The 23557-nt window shown below is 42.1% G+C and overlaps 1 protein-coding gene across 2 annotated transcripts in view; it reads right to left on the bottom strand.

Moving 5' to 3' along the window:
• The window catches only part of USP42 (ubiquitin specific peptidase 42), a 45203-nt gene that overhangs the window by 15344 nt on the left and 6302 nt on the right, over nt 1-23557 (bottom strand). Inside the window, exons 1-7 of one of the 2 annotated variants that reach the window (XM_074313928.1) lie at nt 17331-17460; nt 12969-13218; nt 10768-10968; nt 4075-4185; nt 2269-2371; nt 1275-1342; nt 489-559 (exon numbers count right to left, since the gene is read on the bottom strand). In XM_074313928.1, the coding sequence (XP_074170029.1) occupies nt 489-559; nt 1275-1342; nt 2269-2371; nt 4075-4185; nt 10768-10968; nt 12969-13209 (795 nt within the window). In that variant the 5' untranslated portion in view covers nt 13210-13218; nt 17331-17460. Of the gene's footprint in view, nt 1-488; nt 560-1274; nt 1343-2268; nt 2372-4074; nt 4186-10767; nt 10969-12968; nt 13219-17330; nt 17461-23557 lie in introns of those variants that run through there. The other variant, XM_074313929.1, reaches the window with a different exon arrangement.

Genomic DNA, 23557 nt, shown 5'->3' with positions numbered 1-23557 from the left:
CTACGTAATTCAATTCAACTTCGAAAGTAATACATAGATAACATCTCTCAAAATGTGTACATTTTTTGGCACCCCCAGTATATGTATATCTGCAATGTTTCTCATTTTTATCTTAAGCGTGCATTACATTTGTAACCAGAAAAATAAAGCTTAAGAACAACAAAAAACAAGAGTTTAGAAAATGCAAGAAGCAAAACAATTTCTAAATAATAACCACCATCAACTTGGCTGACACAGGCATCAGAATCTGATTTTATTAAGATTTCTTAAGCGAAAAATCAAAGGGTAATAAAAATGATTAAGTGTTTTAAGTTTTTTACAATGCCTACTACAAAGATGAAACAACCACCTCTAAATAAGGTCTTAGCATATTAAATTTTTAAATTCATATTCTCTAATGAGTGTAGTCTAAATTATAAATGAACTATAAATACATGAGGTATGACTGGGTTTTTTAACTTAACTGTCACAACAATGATCCAACTTACCTTTATCTCCAATGTTATATCAAGATATGGATCAAAAGTATCAGAAACACCTTTGCAATTTAAACATTTGACTGAAATAAAAACAAAATGCAAAGTATAAGTAAAGTGTAATCATTATGGCAATCCCAACTATTAAAATGACAGAACAGAAAAATACTGTTTCAGAATAAAACACTTAAAGAAGGTATAGCTTTCCCCTATCAACTTGGGTAAAAACTTCATACTACAGTGTGAGTCAAGTGTCCTGAATTTGGCCCGCACACATTGTTGGCTGGAATATAAACAGGTAGAACCTCTTGGAAGGACGACATGGCAGTGTCAAATTAAAATATACACCCCCTTTGATGCAGAAGTTCTAATACTAATAATTTATCCCTCATACACACTTACATGGACATGAAGACAGGGTACAAAGATGTTCAATAAAGCGCTGACGGTGATTTAAAAAGATTAGAAACGGCCTAAGTATCGCTGGAAAAGGGACTAAAATAAATGGAATACTATCGCAATGCGAAAGACTGTTAGACCTATATGTGCTGAAATGTAAAAAGACTTCTAATGTTAAAAGAAAAAAGAGAGAGCGAGAGATCTAATATGCTGCCAGTCTGTTCATGCATAGGAAACTACTGGAAGGATGTCCTAGAAACAGGCAGGGGCTGTCCTTGAGAAGGGGGGATGGGAGTCTGGGCTGGACAGAAGAAACTTGCCATTCTTCACGCTTCCCACTGTTTGCATTTTTTAACCCCACACATGCATCACTTTATCAAGTTGGAAGCAAAAGTTTACCTCTGGATCTTAGGTAGCCTCCGAATATCTGACACACGAGTGTGGTAGCCTGGGTGTGTCTGTCTAATCTGAAAAACAAACAATGGCAGGAGAGATGAGTTCTACAGAAATTACGGATGCCATGACCATCTGTTTAAAATCTATTCGAGTTTAAAAGCAAGTACATCTGTGAAAGGACAAGAATTCAGGCAGAGAGCCACAAAATAAAAGGATATCAGTATGTGTGGCAGTCAGAGGACAGTCTTCCTGACCAGGACACAGGGAGGGTAGGAGAGGCAGGAACAGAGGCAGGATGGGGTGAAGGAGGGGCTTTGAAATCAAGGCAGGAACTTGGCCCTGAAGCAAAGAGGAGAAGGAAGCTACCCTAAATAAGCCCGTGACGCTGAGTGTGAAGACTGGCTGGTGAGGGTGGGGACGTGGAGCGTTTTTCTGTTCCCTAGTCCATCCTCACCCAGACAGTGGCAGCCTGGCTGACGCAGCGCAGGCAGCAGTGGGAATGGAATGGAGGTTCATCTTGCATGTTTAGGAAACAGCAAGTGGATTAGGACTTATTGTCTAATTGTTTCTCCAATCTTCCTCATGAGTTTGCATTTAGACTTTAAGGAAGAAATTGCAGGAATTGGTATCTGACCAGAATAAGAAAACTGCAGAGAACAAATACAGGGTCAGAGGCTGGAGGTCAACAGAGAAAATGTTGGGCACAATTGGAAAGGAGAAGTAGTTTGGATCTGCAAGAGATGCTGATATTCTCATATTAAATAATAACAGGACCAATATTCATTTCCTGACATCTATAATTAAACAAATCCAAATTGTTACAGTCAGCATATCTTTTTACATTTTAACCATTTTAAGATAATTGCACATGAGGAAGAGGCAGGGCAAAGTCAAAAGGTGATGCAAACACAGAGCTCTGCACCTTCATCGGAAAAGGCCAAACTGAATTCTGGAAGCTGGGGACACTCAGGGAGAAATGACCAGCCGCTGTACTTACTTATTGCTGCCATTCAAGCATGCTTTCTGCATAGCATCAACAGTGTATTGAAGGAACTCATGGGCATCTTCTTGGTTTCCAAAACGGAAGTGCCTAGCTATACCTGTAAAGTTTAAGACAAAGCTTTATCATCACATAATATGCCCGGGTTATAACCTCCAGTTACATCTTACAGCAGTATTGGTTAGAAAACACCTGATAATCATTTAATAATGGAATAGTACTAACACGAGCTACCCTGAGAAGAGCCTGGACCATCCCCAGAGAGTAGCCACAGTGATGCTATGGTGTTAGCCAGGTAATAAAATTGTACTTCAATAATTTCAACTTGGGCTGTATTTTCTCAAAAATTTCCAAATGTATGTTAGTGCACACATCTTAAATTTGGTGCTAGATCTCCCTAAGGGATTCCATGGAAAACATCAATGTCCAAACCTATCTAAATTCTATCCTGATCACCTACAGATTATATTCTCAGTTGCACAGTAACACTTCAGTCCTATTTCTAATTGACCAAACACGTGCAAGACAAAATTACACAAAAAAAATCGAATGTATAAACAATATAACAATAAAACATTATACTATATAGAATTTTGTGTATGAATATATATATTAGCTTAAATCATGAATTGCCAATATTCTACCAGTTATGACCTACAAAAATGCCAATTTCATGATTCAACCATGTGTGTTTATATGTTCATGGGTGTATATACACATACACACAGCAATGACATTTTCTTAAAGACTAGGTTTAAAAATGTTAATTATGCCTGAAATATATGTGTGTACATATATATATATATATATATATATATATATATATATATACACACACATGTGCATATATCTATATGTATATTTATACACACACACGTGTCTATCTAGCTCTATACCTACATATAAATAATTAAACAACAAAAAAATCACTCTCAGCTAAAATTCTGCCAGGATCCAACGATGTTTAAAAAATGTTTGCATTTTCTGCTCTGGCCTGTTAATAACACCAGGGCCAATATAGCACCTCTTTAATCTTTAGCAGCTTTTTAGGCAAAAGGATTATAGTTTGTAAATGTATAATTATCCACCCCTATAATTACCTAGATAGATACCAGATTAGGTGTTTTGTTTTTTTTTTTGGCATGCATTTTTTATTCCAACTCAGTTAATTAAGGTGGTGTAAAAGTTTATTGCAAAAACACATAGGAAGTGCATAAGAAAATTTTATGCAACCTGTCAGGATCATTACAATGCAAGAGAAAAATTTAAAAGTAATTTAAAAATTAAACAGAAAAAGTGAAATTTATCCACAAAATTGCTAAGTTATGAGAATAAATTTTTCTTTGAGTGAATAATTAACTTCATTTTGGCAATTACTGTCACTATATATTGTAATATTCATTATCTGAATTAAGATGAATTCAAAACTATTTAAAGAAATCTGTGGGACAGTATTAATGTTAGTTTTACTCAGCACAGAAATCCAAATATCTGTGGGGGGGGGAGGGAATCTTTGTAAAATTATCAATAATTTTATTAACAAATTGAGTTTAAAAAATTTTTAATTTGCTTATATTAAACTGAATACTGCCTTCTTTATTATAGTGTCATCTTTTGCTTTAAGGTTTCAAAATGTATTCATATAGTAAATGTTTTACTGAAACTGTGTTATTAAAGACATCTCCATGTATAATAAAATACATTTGTTTTTTATAATACACAAGGGCTCATCTCTTACCAGTTAGGCCATTAAGACCAATTAGCTAATAAATACTAATATAAACTACTATAGATGATACTTACGCCGCATCTCATTAATGACAAACATCGGTTTAATAACATCCCCAGGATTACTGAGTGCCTGGGTAATATGTGCTTGCATTGTACACATCATACAAAATCCTTCAGCATGACCTGAAAGATAACAGATGATAATCCTCCAAATTAGTAAAATATGGCTGCATGTATACATCAAGGGATATTATAAATAAGGGACACACTCCTGAAATGAAATAATAACAGCTACCATGTGTCAGCATTGAAGTATATACTCTTATTCATTTTCATTTAATTTTTCAAAAAATCCAAGTGATAAGCATGTACTGGCTATATTTTACGAGAGAGGAAACTGAAGCTCAGAGTTTAAAATTTGCTCAATGTCAATTAGTTATTAAGTGGGTAGACACACAATAATAGAGTCATACTCTAATTTCAAAGCCTGTCTTAACTGGAAAAATAAGAATTTTTTTCTTATACTACCATGTATCTCAAAGGGTAAGAGAATGTCTCCATACTAGGGACTGCAAATCTCTCTGTAAATATTCTGGTTTTTTGGTCTCTGTTGCTGCTTTTTTCTTTTTTACACAAGTTTCTAAAAGCGTGAAAACCAGTTGGTAGAGGCCACGAATGCTGCTAAACACCCTATGCAGTGCAGGACAGCCCCCACAACAGACAATTACCCAGTCCAAAACATCAATAGTTCTTAGGTTGAGAAACACTGTCTTAAACTACAGGCTCTCAGAACCTGCCTAACAAAGCTTTACAAGTCTCGAAAGGACCAAACTATTTCCAATTAAATGTATCTCAGAACAAAGCTAAAAAATATTTATAGGAATAATCATTTTTTAAAAATCCAGCACCCAACAAAAAATTCTAAAGAATACAAGGCATGCAAAGATGCAGGAATGACCAATAGCAAGGAGAAATAAACAGAAACAGATCCAGAAATGACACAGATAATACAATCAAAAGACAAGGACATTGAAAAAGACATTATACATATATTTATATGTTCAAGAAGGTAGAAAAAAAGCAAGCACATGTTAAGAAAAGACATGGAAATAGGTCCAAATCTTTACAAATAAAAAGTAGAATTTCTGAGACGAAAAACACACCAGGTGGGATTAATAACAGATTAGACACAACAGAAGAAAAGATAAGTGAATTTGAAAACTTAGCACTAAAAGTTATCCATAATGAAATACAAAGAGAAAACAAAAACCTCAAAATAATAAAAAAGATAAGCATATCAGTGAGCTGTGAGACTACCTCAAGTTGTCCCTAATAATATGGATTATAATAATTGGACTCTGAAGGTGAAGGACAGAACGAATCATGATTGTTTACAGAAGTACAGCAGAGGGAGTTTTCTTAGGGTGATAGAATGGTGTTGTATCCTGACTTGAGGTGGTGGTTACAGGAATCTATACCTGTGTTAAAACTCATAGAAGTGTACACCAAAAAAAGTTCACTTTATGTTAATTATAAAAATAAAAGTTTTTTAAATGACTGAAAGTTATGCAAATTTGAAATAGTCATAGACATAAGAGCCTCAATAAGCCCCAAACAGAAGAAACATTAAAAAACTACACAATTGCTTAAGACAATGATAAAAATTTTAAAGACTAAAAAACATTATGTATATAGGAACAAATGTAAAACTGACAACAGACTTTTCATTAGATACAATGCAAGCCAGAAGACAGTGGAGTAACATCTTTCACGTATTAAAAATAAAATGTCAACACGGAAATCTATACACCATGAAAACACCTTTCAAAAACAAAAACAAGACTTCCACTTCTGGGAAGATGGAGTAGAGGTACTTTTCCCTATTCCTCCCCCTAAGTAAAACAAATAACCCTAGACACTGTATATAAAATAAACATAAGAAGACTGTGACAGGCAGAGAGAAAAAGACAAGCTATAACCTCAGGACGCACGGAATGAATGGTGCTGAGTTCCCTGAACTTTCTTTGTACCTCATATATTCCAGACTTGATGCTGAAGACACCAGCAACCTGGAAATATCAAACAAATGGAGAAAACAAAGCCCCAACGAAAGCTTGCTTTCTTTAGCCAAAAGACTAGGAAGGGGGCAGCCTAGCAAGACAGAAAACTTCCAGACAGTAATCACTCTAGTCTAGCCAAATACCATAGAAAAACTGTAGCCCCGTCCCTACCCATGCCAGCAAAGGGCAAATGAGGAGCCTAGACTTCCAGTTGCCAGGCTGTACTGAGGCATCCCAACCCACCCACTGAGGTAGTGTTAGGGAAGGTGGATTAGAAACTCATCCACGCTGGGTGGTAACAAACCACAACCCCCATCTCAGTGTCAGTGAAGATCAAGTAGGGAGCCTGGGCTTCTCCCCCCACCCAGTAGTAGAGGCAGTTCATCGAGAGGTCATAATAATCTTAAAGGACAGAGCTTCGAAACAGATGCAGCAAACTGATAGGACAGAAAGAAGAAACAGATTCACATACATATTTTATTTCAACATCCCTCTCTCACAACTTGATAGAATGAGCAGACAGAAAAGCACTAAGGACATAGAAGACCACCTAAAAACATTATCAGTTAACTAAACATAACCAGTGTTTATACAAACTCCAAAAAACATAGCAAAATACACATTGTCCTTAAGTACACATGGAACATTTAGCAAGCTAGACCATGTTCTGGTGTATAAAAGAAGTCTCAAGTTTAAAAGGATTCAAACAATAGAAAATATATTCTCTCACTGCAATGGAATCAAACTAGAAATCAGTAACAGGACAATTTCTGGAAAATCCCCAAACATTTGGCAACTAAACACACCTCTAAATAATAACAAGGACCAATTAGAAAGTATTTTAAACTAAATAAAAATACATGACATATCAAAATGTTTGCAACTAAAGCAGCCCTTAAAGGGAAATGTATAGCATTAAACCCTTATATTGGAAAAATGAAAGATCTCAAGTCAGATGACTTAAACTTCGACCTTAAGAAACTAAAATAGAGCCATTAAATCCAAAGGCAAGTAGGAGAAAGGGGATAACAAAAACAGTAACAACCATCAATGAAACAGAGAACAAAATAAAAACGAAACCAGGAGTTATTTGAGAGCAATTAAGATGAATAAAGCTCTAGTCAGACTAATCAGGAAAAAAAGAGACACAAATTAACATCAGGAAAGAGAGATAGAAAAATCACTACAGATCCTAAAAAGATTGAAAGGATAATAAGAAAACATTATGAACACTTTTATGTCAACACATTCAACAACTGAGACAAATTCCTTTAAAGACACAAACTACCAAAGGTCCCTGAGGAGAAAATAGATAACTGAGTAGGCCTGTATCTATTAAAGATATGACCAAGTGGGCTCATCTCAGGAATACAAGACTGGCTTAACATGCAAGCAAACACTCCACATGGTGAAGGGCAGCTATAAAAAATCGACAGCTAACATCACGATTAAAGGTGAAAGACTAAATGCTTTTCCCTGAAGGTTAAGAAAGAGACATGAAAGTCTACTCCACCATGTCCATTCAACACTGTAATGAAGGTCCTGGCCAGTGCATTACAGCAGGAAAAAGAAATAAATAGCATGCAGACTGGAAATGAAGAAGCAAAATTTTATTTATTCATGAATCACGTGATTGTTTCTATATAAAATCTTAAGAAATCATTTTCTAAAACAAACTACTGGAATTAATAAGTGAGTTTAGCAAGGCTGCAAGATATAGGATCAATATCCAAAAATAAATTGCATTTCTATACTCTAGCAATAAACAATCAGATATTGAAATTCAAAAAATATTACCATTTATAATAGCTTCCAAAAAATAAAATACTTAGGGATAAATCTGATTTTAAAAATGTGCACATTATAGTTGTACACTGAAAACTACATAACACTACTAAGGAAAATTAAAGATCACCTAACTAAATGGAAAGGTATCCCTTGTTTGTGGATCAGAAGACAATATTGTTTAGATGTCAATTTATCCCAAATTGATTTATAGATTCAAAACAATCCCAATCAAAATCCCAGGAAGCTTTTCTGTAGAAATTAACAAATTGATTCCAAAATTCATTTGAAAATGCAAAGGACCAAGAATGGCCAAAACAACTTTGAAAAAGAAGGAGTTATTGAAAAATAAAAATAAATATATAAAATATATGAAGTACTGAGGGAAAAAATAAGAAAAAGAAGAACAAAGTTGGAGGACTTACCTGATTTTAAAACTTTTAAATATACGGTAATCAAGACACTGAGTTATGGTGTAAAGATAAACAGTGGAACAGTGGAACAGAATGGAGTCCAGAGGAGAAAAGACTGTCTTTTTAACAAACAGTGCTGGAACAACTGGACACATCCATATTGAAAAACATGAACTTCAATCCACTATTCACACCATAAACAAAAACTAACTCCAAATGGATAATTGACCTAAATAGAAAAGCTAAAACTATAAAAGTTCTAGAAGACAACATAAAGAAAATCTTTGTCACCTCTGGTTAGACAGACTTCTTAATACACCTAAAGCACAATTGATAAAGAGAAAAAATAATGAAGAGGCATTCTTCTAAACTGAAAATATGCTCTTCTAAAGGCAGTGTGAAGAGACTATTTTCTCCAGACTGGGAAATAATACTTGCAAATTACATATCTGATAAAGGACTTCTATCCAGATAATATAAAGAACTCTCAAAACTCAATAGTAAGAAAATGACCCAATTGGGCAAAAGATACAAACAGGTGCTTCAGCAAAGGAAACATACGAATGGCAAATGACCATATGGAAAGATTATTCATTGGTGAAGTGCAAATTAATAGCGCAGTAAGACACTACTATGCTACATACCTATTAGAATGGCAAACATTGGAAAGACTGATCACTCCAAGTATTAGATGAGATACGGAGCAAAGGGAACTTTCATGCACTGATGGTGGGAGTGTAAAATACCACAGTCCCTTTGGGAGACAGCTTGAAAGTAGCTTCAAGTTAAGCACACACATACCATAGGACCACGCCATTCCACTCCTATTTACCCAAGAGAAATGAAGACGTCCTTATGAAGACTTATTTACAAATTATTTTGGAGCTTAATTTGTGATGGCCCAAAATGGGAAACAACCCAAATATCCATCAATAGGTGAATGGAGAAAAAAATTGTGGTCCATCCGTACAATGGACTTCTACTCATCAATAAAAATTAACTACTGATACATTAAACAGCATGGAATAATGCTGAAATAATTGTGGTGAGTGAACGAAGCCAGGCAATATGAGAATATATACTGTACATAATTCCACTTACACAACATTCCAGAAAATACAACCTAATCTATAGTTGTCTGGGGGGAAGGAGTAAGGCGGAGGGAGGGTGGCAGGGAGTGATTTCAAAGGGACGCTGGCAAACTTTAGGGATGATGAAGAGGTTCATCATCTTAATTGTGGCGACAGTTTCATGGGTGTATGCAAATGTCGAAATGCATCAAATTGTGCAATTTACTATATATCAATTATACCTCAATACAGCTGGGGAAATAGAGAGAGAGAGAGAGAGAGAGAGAGAGAGAGAGAGAGAGAGAACTACCAATAGCATAAAAGATAGGCACCTAATTCTGGACACGGGAGCTGCTAAATTTTGGTCGGTCCTCTCTCGCTGTCCAGGTGCCAGTGCTGGGTTTTCATCCACACCCTACTTTCATTAAGCGCAAAAGTAATAGGAAAGCTGTCTGTGGGGAATGAATTATGGACTTTGAAAGGGAGAAAATGAGGGCAAACAGAATGCTCATTCTGTAATTTAAAACTCACTTGGCACAAACACTTCTAGGCAGTGAGATTCTAGGTGATTTTCTTTTGGTTTCTTTAAATTTTTCTGTACTTTCCAAATTCTTTACAAGCATTATTTTGCTCTTTTGGGGTGGGGGGGTGGGGGGCCGGGGAACCATTTTAAAAGAACCAGTTTAAATTCTCCATTAAGTAAAGAACTATTCAAAAAGAAACCAAGGGGTTTTTACCCTGATAATTAATGAATAGCACTTGAACATACACACGCAAATCTGAGCATTAATGTAGATCAAAGAACAGGGAGATTTCATTATAAAGGATGAAGGATATTTGCAATATATGTCGAAGGTCAAAACCTCAAAAAACAGACATGTTCTAAATTCTGAATTTTTCTAGTCAACCACTAAGTTGGCTTTCATCTAATTAAAGACCATAATATGTTTTAAGTGATTTCCTGCCTTTTAGGTTGAAAACTGAGCTCTCACCCGCTACAGGGAAAGTCCTGTATGAATTTCCAGAGATTCCTCTGCACTAAGGCTTCAAGCCTGTAAAGGGATCAGGCCTTACGACACAGGGTGGGTGCCAGGACAGCCGGGGTTTTTTAACCCTGCTGGTCCCACTGGTGGTGGCGGACCTGCGTGTCACATTTTTTCAGCAAGTGTAGAAAGCCAGTAGGAGGTTCAGAAATGGCAATTGCTGATAAATTACGTTTCTTTTTAAATAGCTTCACAGTTCAAATTAGGTGCAAAATGCTTTTTATGCAACCTGTGTACAAATCCTAAGAGTCTTCCTCCACAGTTTCTATAAGAATAAACCAACTCCTTAGTGATCACAGGATTCTTGGCTTAATTCCTCACTTCCGTATCAGAGGAAAAAATGAAAGGTTAGTTACCACGACACTACACACATAACATAACACAGAACACTTACATGTCTTGGAGTGTTCATGTGATAGCATGTAATTGGCGAGAGGTGGTGTGTAAGTTAAACACTGCAACGCTGCATTGGCAAAACAGGTATTGCCCAAGTTCTGGAGCCCAGCTCCAACTCTATGAGTCTGTTGCCACTTAAGACAAATCTTCTCAGATGGAAAAAGAACTTTTTGTGGAGGAGCAATGCCATCACCGAGGGCTAGAAAAATAAACAACAAATATTTTAAAACAAAACTTTGCGTGCTTTTGAAGCTAAATAAACAGCAACCCATCAAACCTGAATCTGATCAAGATTCTAAACCTTATTACCAGCTAATGGGAAATACAAGGGAGAAAGGGACAGTTTTAAAAACAGCAGTCAAAATGTGGGAAGCTCTAAATAACTTGGTTTCTTCAATAACTAAATTACAAGGACAATGGTGGGGGGTGAGGGGAGGTTAGACATTAAACATAAAAGACATCCACCAAATGCAAAGTGTAGACCTTGTCTGGATGTTCAACAACCAACTCTTAAAAATAATTATATGACAACCAGGGAAACTTGAATATTGACTGGATTTTTAATATAAAGATGTTTTAATTTTTAAAAAGAACTATTTAGATATACACATTAAAATATTTACAGATGAAATATGAAGTCTTGGATTTGCTTTAAAAGGATGTGGAGTTGGGGAGAGGCGTGAGTAGCGGCATAATTAGCCATGAGTTGATAAATGTCAAAATTGACTGATTGAGCACATGAGTATTCATTATAATTACTTTTATATCTATTAAAATGGTTTCACAATGAAAAATTTTGAAAATAAATAACACAATCAATAGACAGTACAGGACAAGTCGATTCTCGGTACCATTTGCTATGGATGCTTTTACTCAGCGGCCCACCACTGTCATCCTCACCATCATCTCGCTTATGAGGCCTCACTCTCCATCAGACTCGGTAGTGACGTCATTCCCATTTTACCAAATGTAAAGACACTGGCTGTTCGGCAGGCACTATACACATTTGTAAGTATACTATGTATACGTGGTCTAAAAAAGATTTTCATCTATTTTTAAGACTAATAAACAGACTGCTAGTAACAATTATTCTAATAAAATTCAGGAGAAGCTCAAAAAGCAACGTATTGAGGAAAGCTCAAAACCATCCATAGCAAGACTACTTTTTCAAAAGTTTGCCAGTCCTTGGTGCTACCGAAGACTGCGATGCCCAAGAGATGATTCTGTATTTTAGCAGAGATATTAATGAGTATTTCAGTATGCAAAGGTAGGCTTCAGCTTTGTGGGGAGTGGAGAGCAAAATCAGGAAAAGAGAAATGAGTGTGTAGAGAGTGGAATGAGGGCCCCCAGAAGGGCAAGGTGGGATGATGTGAGCTAAGTCCTGAGAGAGAAGCGCTCTAGCAGGCTGGAGTCTGAGCAGACATCCTGCGGGAAAGTCTGTAACCTCTATGTGTAACTTCCAATTAAATTGTTTGTTTTGTGATTATAAAATTCCCCCCACCCAAAACACCTTCATTGAATCACACCACTCACCCCATATCACAACATCACTTATACTAAGAGGACCCAAAACAATATAAAGGCCAAATTATTCTAAGCCAAACAACATTCTATGTAGGAACTAACCTATTTTCTTCGCATTTCAAAGCTTCCAAATCCAAAAGCCTTAGAAGTACCAACTAAAGTGTCAATGCATTATTCATCTGGATGAGTTTTAACAAATGTAACCACATTTCTATAGTTTTAACAAATGCAACATTTACAATTTCTGCTCTCTTTCAACTAACTTTAACACTATAGATGATACTGACTGGTCAAAAAAACCCCACCAAAAACCCAGTATTTTTAAAAACATCTTTAAAATTTTAAAAGATAGACATCTATTTAGGGAACTACAGTTAACTGACAAGTTAACAACATGCTTGCCCATCTCACTTCTCACCAAGATAAAGTTTATCCTTCAAAAAATTAGAAACAAAAGAAACTACTGATATCATAGTACCTAAAAATAACCTACCCTGTTATGATACATATGTTAATCATGAACAAGCAACAGAGGAAAAGGAAGCCTGTCACAATGTAACTGCTGCCCACTCAGGTGGCAACATATCTTGCAAAATAAGCCCTGCCTGAAACTACCAAGCCATTGACAGCATTTATCAAGAGTTTCTTGGAGTGATCCTGTCTTTTAAAAAGTACCTTGATCCTTTTGTGGTGATGGCTTTGATTTATCAGCTACAGATGAACTTGAATAAACTACAGCACCAGGTACTGGTCCTAAAGAAAGCGTGTGATTTGAAACATCATTTAACGAAGACACAGCACCCCAGCTGGCAGAACCTGCATCCATGTCTCCAGGTGAGACTGCCTCAGAACTGCCAGGCTGATTCTGATAGGCTGATGGGTCTGAAGATTCAGAAGCTTTGTCAACTATGGTCATTGTTCAACTCTGCAAAAGATGAAAAGCATACATTTGTTTCATAAAGTTAGAAAAGTAATATACTTGTTTTACCATTAGATGTTGGAAAGTTATTTAAGCCATTTTGAATTATTTTCAAACAAATCACCCAAATATAAAAGCAACAGTATTTTTAAACTTTGCAATCATTTCCCTGGGACATTTAGCATTGTGCTAATCTGAACATATCAACAATTTTAAATTGTAAAACTTTCAATGAAATATTTGACTATATCTTGTCATTCTAATTCCTTGCCTCCTGAAAGTCTGATATTTCAGTTTATAATCAGGTATCTCAATTTCCAAATCCATACATTTACCAAATCCCTACACTTTTCTCTCTATTGCTTAAAACTAGAATGGAAATGCACTAGTCCATTTGATTCAATTTTCAATTCATATATAATGCCTCAGGGAAAAGTTTCTACACAAAGAGAAAAATCTAGCTTTAATTTTGAGCATAACGTTCAAAAGACATTGTTTGAAATACCCTTTTTTTAAAATATAGGAAGTCTCTCTTTTGAAGTACATTTTTCTGAAGAGGCTCATTTATTTGGTAATATACGACTTTTTAAACAAAGCCCATAATACATTAGTGACATCAAACTTGAACACAAATACATGTTTTAAAAATACTTAATTACAATTTTCTCTCCAAGTCCTATTTTAAAATCTTAGGGCTACCCCTAATCGAGCATCTTCTATGTACTGGGCATTGCATTAATTGCTGAACATACATTAACTTAATTTTCATAATGAACCTATGAGAGATTGGACAGAATCTACAGGGTCTATAAAAGGGAGCAACTATAACCCCAACTAGTCAGCACCTGGGACTAGGCACCAAGTCCAACATTTCCAGCTAGGTTCCTACTGGCTGTACCAACCTAGTCAATAGATTGCTTTTAGTTATGTTTTCCAAATTGCCCAGTGGCCACCAAATCTGGTATGCCACTCCTCTGCAGATAACCTTCCAAGTGGACCCCAACTGCCCCAGCACTACACCCTAACCCTAGACCTGGCGCTGCCTGAGCGAGGAAGCTCTGCAAACACTCCCCATGGTCCATTCCCGCCTGCTGTCTCCGGGCTCTGCGCACACTGCTCTTTTTTACCTAACTCTCCCCCATCCTTCCACCTCCGGCCAGTTAACACTTCCACTTCTCAGTTTAGAATTCACTTCCTCTGGGACACTTTCCTTGACAAACCCCTCCCCCAAGACTGGTTAGAGCCCCTTCTATCAGCTTCCAGCACACTGGTGCTTATTTACACTTGTTCTTTTTCCATCATGTTCTTATTTATACCCCCTGACCTGGCATCCAGAAGGCTTTCCATACATGTGTTGAACAAATGAATGAATTCTGGAGATAGAAAGTACCCAGTGTTTGCTTTTAGCACCAGTTTGTGCTGAGGATTTGTACACAGTATCTCATGTAATCCTTACAAACTCTGAAGTAGGAATGGCTTTAAAACTTGTATTAAAATACATCCAGTACAGTAAAAGGACAGTAAATACCCATGTACATGCAATCTCAACAAGTGTTACAAAGCACTGCCTGCTCACAAAGTTTTTTTAAAAGCCTCAAAATTTTGTTGTAATTTTTAACTAAGGCATGATTTTCACCCCCAAAAAATACAACCTAAAGAAACCTTTTGGAATCTTATGTAGAAACAGAAGAGTAGAGGTTAATTAGATCTTAATAAAATAAAAACTGAACTGAAATTTTAAATCAATCTAAGATACTGGACTTTCATTCAAGAAGAACACTTAAGCCATATTGCCCAAATAAAGTTTACACTTTCCTCATCAAAGAGTCAAAAGGAATTATGAAACAGTGTGGAGACAATAGTAAGAAAACAAGAGGAGGAAGAGAAGTAGGAAAAGGAAGAAAGTCGAAACAGTAATAAGGAAAGGTTAATCTCGCCTTATTTACAGTGACATTAAATACCAAGACTTTGATTTTCCCAGGATAAACATCCCTTCAGGGCAATCATTAACAAATGACCAAGTAAAACCATTTTACTGGCTCCAATTGCTGTTGTTGTTGTTGTTGTTTTTTGGGGGGGGGGGCGAGGGAGCTCTTAAGTGAAAAAAATTAAGGAATGCATACATCTCAGTCATCAATAACTGCACAGAGTTATAATTTTGGGAAAACAAACCAAAACCATCCATATGTGTTCATTTGTATATTCAGCCAATGAATTCTTACCCTACAACCTTATGAGGCATCAAACTAAACGCCATTGGCTACAGAGATGAAACCTTTCTTTCTGGAAGCCGAGCAATATTGTGCAGGACCTATGATGCACAGTCACATGCTCTTTAGTCTCAAGAAGGCTTCTCAGCATCACTGTTACAAGTCTCAGGGCTTTTAAGCAACTACTTCAGTGAAAATTAAAAATTTCCCTCAACATCTGCTGGTGATAGATACACAAAGTTACAAAAGCATGTTTGAAACAATAAATGAGTACTACACAGAGCAAGGCTGGATGTGTCTGGAGGAATGAGACAAAATGATTTCACGAGTATTTCCTTTGCTGTAAGTACAATTTTTATTCAAAAGTGTTAAAATTCTCAGTCCCTTATGTGGCATTTCATGGTGTTTCTACCCAAAGCCAAAAAGAATCACGCTTTTTTTAAAAAAAGAATCAGTATATGCTATTTAAACATAGTAGCACTCCACATACATTGAGGTAATATCAACATCAGTAAAAAGAAACTGTTACATTCTGCTTTTTCATAAACAATGCAATCCACGTTCTTGCACTTGCTTTAAGAAGACACAATCTTGACTTCAATTACTTTTAAGTCAACAAAACAACTAAGCCTTAAACCTTTAGAAATGAAACATTGTAGACTGTATTCAATGTCATAGAAAAGAAAGTGAAACTGATCTTAAATAAAAACAAATAAGTGAAACTGATTATTCATGTCCCCTATGCACTTTGAATGAAAAATACAGTCAAAAGAGCAGAATTATGTTTAAAATCTACAACCCTCAAAAAATTTTCTGAGTCACCACAAAAATGGATGAGAACCTATTAACACTGCTGTTATCCTTAAAAAGAGGCGTTAACTAGTTTTTCAACCAGTTTTACTGTTATTTTAGTGTATTTACTTTAAATAACCAACATGTTTTCCTATAAACAAATCAACCTTAAGGCCTTCCTGAATATAAAAGGGCTATTCAACAAAAGTAATCTCTCAACTGCATTCATTATAATGAGGTTAAAGTCCTAGATTGTAAAACTTCTGTCCCGTCAAATTTTCATTTCAAACATGTGAAACTTATCTCCTTTTCCGCCCCCGACCCCTCCAGGTAAGTTGTTTTTTCCTGTCCCGAAGATAAAGAACACCACCGAGACACACACGCTTTTGGGGACGCACCGCCGGGGCCGCACGGCCCCTCCTCTCCCCCGGAGGGTGCCCGCTCAGCCCGGCGGCCCGCGTGGGTAACTCCGGCACTCGGCGGAGGAGCCAGGTGGACCGCCCCGCGAGGGCGGACCCGCGCGGAAGGAGGACGGCGAAGGGGCACCCGGGTGGGAAAGTTTGTCTCTTTTGGGGGTGGAGTGGGGGTGAGGTGCGAGCCCCGGGGTCCGAGGGACGCTCGGGCGCCGGAGGTGGCAGCCACGCGGGGGTCAGCGGGCGGCCGGGGGACGCCGGGCTCCGCGGTCCGCGGCCAGCACACGCCCACCCCGCGCAGACCGGCGTCGGCCAGGCCGCCCGGGAGCCGCCCGCTGGGCCAGGTCCCTGGGCCGAGGGGGCGATCTGGGGCCGGGTGGGGGTGGGAGGGCAGTGTCCATGGCAACCAGGGGGTCCGGCCTCCCCCCGCAGCCCGGCTCTCCCGCCGCCCCGCCGCCCCGCCGCCGCGGCCTCCGCCCCCTCCCCAGCGGCCTGGCCAGGCCGGCGGTGTAGGCACTGCCACCGGCGCGGCGGGGTCCCGGGCGGCCCGCGGCTGCGGAGGGGCGGCGGGCAAGGGGCCGCGCCAGCCCCCGGCGGGCCGCGCCGGCAGAGGGGTGGCCCGGCCAGCTGCGGCCGAGGCGAGCGGAGCGCTCTGCGGGCCCCACGCCGGCCAGCGGCGGGCGGGAAGGAGGCGGGAGCTTACCTGACCCGGCTCGGCGCTCGCTCCATCCCCCTCGGCCGCCGCCGCCGCCGCCGCCGCCGCACACAGCCCAGCCGCCCGGCGGGGGACAATGACGTGCCTCCATCCGGGCACCGCCGCCGCCGCCTCCGGGTCAGCGCCGCGCCCGCCGCGCCCCGCCGGGCCGCCAGGGGGCGCGCCGAGGCCGCGCCGGCACGCGCCGCCGCCCAGGGGCCGTCGCACAAGAGGCGCGGCGCGGCGCGCAGTTAACGGGCCGTTCGAGCGCGGGAGGGGCGTCGCCAAAGCGCCGCGGGCGCAGGCTGGCGCGCGCGTCACTAGAGCGCCGGGCGCCGGGAAGGAGCGCGCTGATTGGCGGGGCCGAGACCGCGCGGCGCCGCTGGGTGAGGTCCTTTCCCCGAACTCTCGGCGGCGGCCGCTGCGCCGCGGGGGAGGCCCGAGAAAACCCCTCGGTGTCCGCGCCCGGGCCCGGTCCGCGCCGGTGCACGCCGCACATGGGCTCCCTGGGCCCCCCAAACGGACACGGCTCCGGCTATACCTCCCTCGTGCGCTTCGCCGCTGTGACTGCGGCGCGGGCCCCTCGGCCACGCCAACTCGCCGTCCGATTTCACAAATGTATGTCCCAGTAGGCGGAGGACATTAACCTGGATCCAGAAAAGGGCCTAGCCCATGCCTTCACGATTTCATCTCGATTCCGCGCTTTCCACAGCCTTTGGGGAGCAACTAGACCAGCTCTTGCTCCCGAGTGCCAGATCCATGATCCCAACCAAGTGTTGGATGTTTCCACCGCAAGGTCCGGTAGAGAACGGTTCAGGGTTGCATCTCCCCCGTCACGACCCTGCTCCTCTCTCCCTGCTCTGATTAAGGACACGGCGCTCTCCTGCACTAACCTGAGTCAGTCTCTCTCTCTTCCCCCCACCCGCACATACCTTAACCCCTTAGACCAAGTCACATCCCCCCACCTCCCCTGGGGCTGTGACCCTCACCCTCCCGAGGCGACCTTTTCCTCTGGCCACGCCCATTTCCACAGCCCCCTTCCTGGCGCTCCCTCTCTAGTCCCTGCATTCCCTTTTCAACCTTCTCACTGTGGCCAGATGATATTTTCTTTTTCTTTCTTTCTTTCTTTTTCTTCAAAGCTAATGTATTTTAAAGATGATCTTTCAGACACACAGGTCAGATGTTGCTGCCCTCCTCAGCGCCTTTAGCCACTTCTTGACCCATAGAAAAGTCTAAACTCCTTCCCCAGGCATTGGAAGCCTCCAGTTCCCTTTCCTCTTTTATGTGTCCCAGCCACTATTTTATGTGTCCCAACAGGCTTTTTCAGGTAAACACCCGCTCCTCCATGTGCCTTTCGAAATCCTAGGCTGTGCCACTCCCTGAAGCCCTGCTTAGTTCCCATCAGAATCTCATCACTCCCCCTCTAGATTGCATACATCTTACGGTAGTGCTTACTCCACTATTATTATGAAAGAAATCACTGAAGTGATAGAAATATCAGTTATGTGGAGGGAGCAGAAGTACTTTGAGGAAGTACTCAGAGGAAACAAAAAGGGAAAAGGTGAATTTCAAACCTCCAAATTTCAGTGCCCACTTTTGGGATTAACACCACAACTTGCTTTCTGAAGAAGAACGGTTATGGAATTTCACTGATAGCCCTTTCACTATTAAGAGATTTGTAAGAACAGGCCACCCATGGGGATGGACTCAGTCATTTGCTGGCCTTTTCCAAATGACTTTTAGATCATTAAATACAGAATGAGAAGGAATTAAAGAGTCAAATCCTTAATGTCCACCTGAGCTTTGTGGTATTTCAAAATGCTTCCTTTGGAAGTCACATTAGAAATTTGGCTTCTAATTTCATTTTCCATTTCACATTCTATTAAAAAAAAAAACTGCCCGTGCAGCCAGCCTTTTAATACAGTACCTGAGCAACTTGGGTAGGAAAAGGGATTAAACACAACGACAACAACAACAAGCCAAACCCGCCCCTTAGCAATCTACCCAGAGCAGGCTCTTGGAGGATTGCACGGCCGGCCCCCTCCACCGTGCCTTGAAAGCAAACATAGTGGCCCTTTCCCCTAAAGGGTTTCAGTGCCACTTATTATAGCAAACTGACAACATAAATGGAGAAGTTACAGAAGGTATTAGGAAGTCCCTGCCTTCAAACCGATTGGTCTTTGGCCGAGATGGTAAGCAAGCTTGCCCCAGAAACTCCTGTTCCTCCAGCCAAGGGCTTAATCCCAAGTGAATGCTCTTTAGAGAAGATTTCACTTGGCCTCTAACAAATCTCTGCAGAGAATCCTTGACCAGTTATCTTTACCAAAATTGTCTTCATTCTGAAGGCAAACTGACCCCAAGTGACCCACCCGCCAGTCCGGGTAATTACTTGATCAAAGAGCAAAAGGTGTCAGAGAAGAATAAATCAGATTTCTGAGGACCTCCACATGCTTAGGAAGCCTGGAGTGGGAACCGTTAATGCCCTACCCAGATCCCCTTTCTGGCTGACACCCATTCCACCCATTCTGCTCCCAGCTGCTATGAGTGTTAGCCACCAAAAACTCCCAGCTGCCCCCTTCCTTCTCCTGACAACTGCTCTGGGCCGAAGGGGAGCTGCCTCTGGGGAGGTTAACCACGCCCACGTCCCCCTCACAGCCTAACCCCGGTGGTTCACTGACACAGGTGCAGAAGGGCCTGCTGCAGGTTATCACCAGTTTTGTGATGCAGTTCACGCTCCAGAACTCCAGTGGGATCAGAAGGAAGCTCCTGTCCCACTGAGGCTACGTCCTTGCTTAACTCCTTTCCCTCGTTCCCTTTCTCCCCTGAGCGCTCCCTCCATGTATCACGTGCACCCGTGTTGTGCGGGGCAGCCTGCGGGGTCTCTGCTCCCGCTCCCCACATAAGAACGCAGGATATGGCGAGGCCAAAAAGGAACACCCACAGAGCCATAGGTGGGGGAGTCATACCACTATATTTTCGCTGGCGGCATCTGCCTCTCTGCAATCCGTTCTTGCTAGCTCAGCCACCATCTTCTTGCTGGCCCCCATTTTTTTGCTAGCGTAGCCACAGCAGTTATATTAGTGACCAATGGCTCACTGGTTACAGCTGATGGCCAACTAGCCACAGCTGATGGCCATGCAGTCACAGTTGATGGCCATTTACTACCTGAGCCAGCACCTTTCTATGTGAGGCCGAGAGCCTGGAAACTGCTCTTTGGGGCTCTGTCCCCACACTCCACCCCTACAGGTTCTCGCCTCACAATCTACGTGACAAGCGTCTTCCGCGAGGCGAGGGGCCCTGTGCGAGGAGCCTGGAGATGAATGCAGTATCCTGGACACAGCCATGCTCTCTGGGCACAGCCAGGATTTCTCAGGGCACCACCGGTACTTCTGGGCACAGCCAGACTTCCTGGGCTTCTTAGGGTACCACCTGTCTTCCCGGACACAGCCAGGGCTCTCAGGGCACTGCCACTCTCTCTGTGCCTCTCAGGGTACCCTGCTGGAACAACAGCGATTCACAGTCAAGGTGCTTACATATTCTCGATGGCGGCCAGTCAAGACACAAAAGCAAACATCCGCCAGGTCCACTACATGGTGGTATGTTCCCAAGCAAACAGTCAAGCGGTCCACTAAATCAGGGATAGAAGGCAATTCTCCATAGTCCATAGTCATTCGCCAGGGCTGTCCTGGGGGTGAGGGACGACCTTGACCTCACCCTCAGCTCCCACGGAGGGCTCAGCAAGCCTTTCCTTCTGGGACAAGTCCAGCATCCAGGCTAACTCAGCAAGCACTTTCCAGTCCACAGGGCCGCAACGACCTTCGCTTTCTCCAGCTTATGCTGGTTGGGGAACTATCCACATCCTCCCACCCCTCCACGGGGGTCCAGCTCTCCAGCAGCTGCTCCTCCTGGTCTTCCTGAGACAGAGTGTTCATACACACAAACTGCTCTACTGCCCTTCAGAGAGCTTTGGCCAGCACCGTACCCTGCTCGCTGCGCCATGTGTCATGCGGGGTGGCCTGTGGGGTCTCTGGTCCCGCTCCGCACATAAGAACGCAGGATATGGTGAGGCCAAAAAGGAACACCCACGGAGCCATAGATGGGGGAGTCATACCACTATATTCTCACTGGCGGCATCTGCCTCTCTGCAATCCACTCTTGCTAGCTCAGCCACCATCTTCTTGCTAGCCCCCATTTTTCTGCTAGTGTAGCCACAGCAGTTATATTAGTGGCCAATGGCTCACTGGTTACAGCTGACGGCCAACTAACCACAGCTGATGGCCATGCAGTCACAGTTGATGGCCATTTACTACCTGAGCCAGCACCTTTCTACGTGAGGCTGAGAGCCTGGAAACTGCTCTTTGGGGCTCTGTCCCCACAACCCGAATTCTGTCTCAAGCCCTGCATGTAGGTAGCCTGGCTTAAGAGAGTTAATACCATGAATAGTCCTAAGAAGAAGTGTCTAAGGATAGGACTTGGGTGACAGGCAGGACACTGACAGGCTGTGTAACGGGGTTAGGCTCCCACCTGGGGGGGCCCGAGACGGGAGGTGGGTAGAAGAGTGTGTTGGCTTATTCAATCTCTCTGGTATTGGAGGACATGGGGGAAATAGCAATGACAAGAACTGTGAAACTGGGTGGCTGCTGATGCTGTAACAAGGGGAAAATGACAGGCTCCAGGCAATCAGTCATCAACATGAAGCAAAGCATCCAAGCTCCTTGGCAGCCCGTAACCATCATCTGCAGTGTGAGGCCAGGCAGTCCTGAAGACCGGGCTCGGGTTCACTTAAAAGGAGCAGACCTTTAGAAATGGTTGACTCCTCAGCCCGGTCTGTCTGCAACACCAAGGAGAGGCTCTGATGAAGAAGAGCTGGGACCCTGAGACTACGCATGAGAATCTAACCACAGCACAACTTCAGACGCCTCTGGACTATTTGGGCTCCACGAAGTAGCCCACTCCACCCCCAACCTGAAGTCTAGCAAGAGCCTCAAGACAATGAATTCTTCAGAATCTGCCCCCGGACTGCCCCAGACCACTAGACTAATCGCTGAGGTTAGGTCTCAATATGGTCGGACCGGAGAAGCGTTAGGCCTGCTTGGGGAGGAGTGGGATTTGAAGGAGCTGCAGGACCTGGCTAACATATACCAGTGGGACTGTAAATAAGCCTGAAAATGGCTCCCAAAGGAGCTAAGCCAAAGGGGAGGGATAAAGGAGAGTTTGTACATATGGGGACAGTCGCTTGTAATATAGGTGTAACACTCTGTCAAGGGTCCTGAGTGGGCTGGTTCTGATATACTGTGTGGATGGTACTTGGCAAAAGAAATGACCACATTAAATGAAGTCGAGATGCCATGACTTCCATGGTGGACAGTGAAGGAAGGGCTGGGATCAATAGGCTCAGGGAAGTGAAGATGCTAGAATGGGTCCCTCCCGCTGACTATATTCCATGAGAAGGACTGGCAGATGCTGTTTACCAAGGCCATGCGGGGGAGGTGCACCACCAGTATGTGGGGAAACTCAGTGGTGGCTGTCATCTGTAGGCCGGGGCGGACAATAAGGGATGCTGTTACAGAAGTGGGCGCTCCAGAAGCAGGACAGTGGGGGGATAGGCTCCTGGAGTGACAGAGGCTGGGTGGCAGCACTTACTCATCAGAAGCAAGGTGAGCATGATTGCTGTAGTCAGAACAGCAGTTAGGGGCACCTGACTTGCAGGGATATATTATACGTGGGGATAGCTAACAGAACATGCGGCAAGATAGATGGGCACTCAACAAAGGCGTAATATATATCATCAAATGGTATGTATATATGCATATAAAATCTGGATATGCAGAAGCCTACCAGCTATCCTAGTGGAAAGCCACAATCACCTGCCCAGTTTCCCCACCTGAGCCAGGTCACTGATCCAAAACACCCATTCAGTAAAAGAGAAGCCAGATTTATGGCAAGTGTATGCAGTAATGATTCTCTAAATCCTTTCCCTGGCCTTTTAAGTTACTTGGGTAACCATACACTGGGAAAGAGGAACACTCAGGTATTTCCAGGCTATTGGTTACAGAGTCCAAGTGAATGCAGTTGGATGGGACCTAAAGCACCCACAGGGCTCTCTTTTTGCTAAGGGAGCAAGAAGATATGAAGTCAAGTAATACGCTGGGTCCTGACCTAGGTCCCTTAGTGTGTCCATTGGGCCCATAATGTTCATTTACCAGATTCCCAAATGGTCATACTTACCAGTTGGC

The sequence above is a fragment of the Rhinolophus sinicus genome, linkage group LG10 (genome assembly GCF_036562045.2).
Source record: "Rhinolophus sinicus isolate RSC01 linkage group LG10, ASM3656204v1, whole genome shotgun sequence".
NCBI lineage: Eukaryota > Metazoa > Chordata > Mammalia > Chiroptera > Rhinolophidae > Rhinolophus > Rhinolophus sinicus.
Note: the sequence above shows the minus strand (reverse complement) of the source record. Positions and strands in the feature narration are given on the sequence as shown.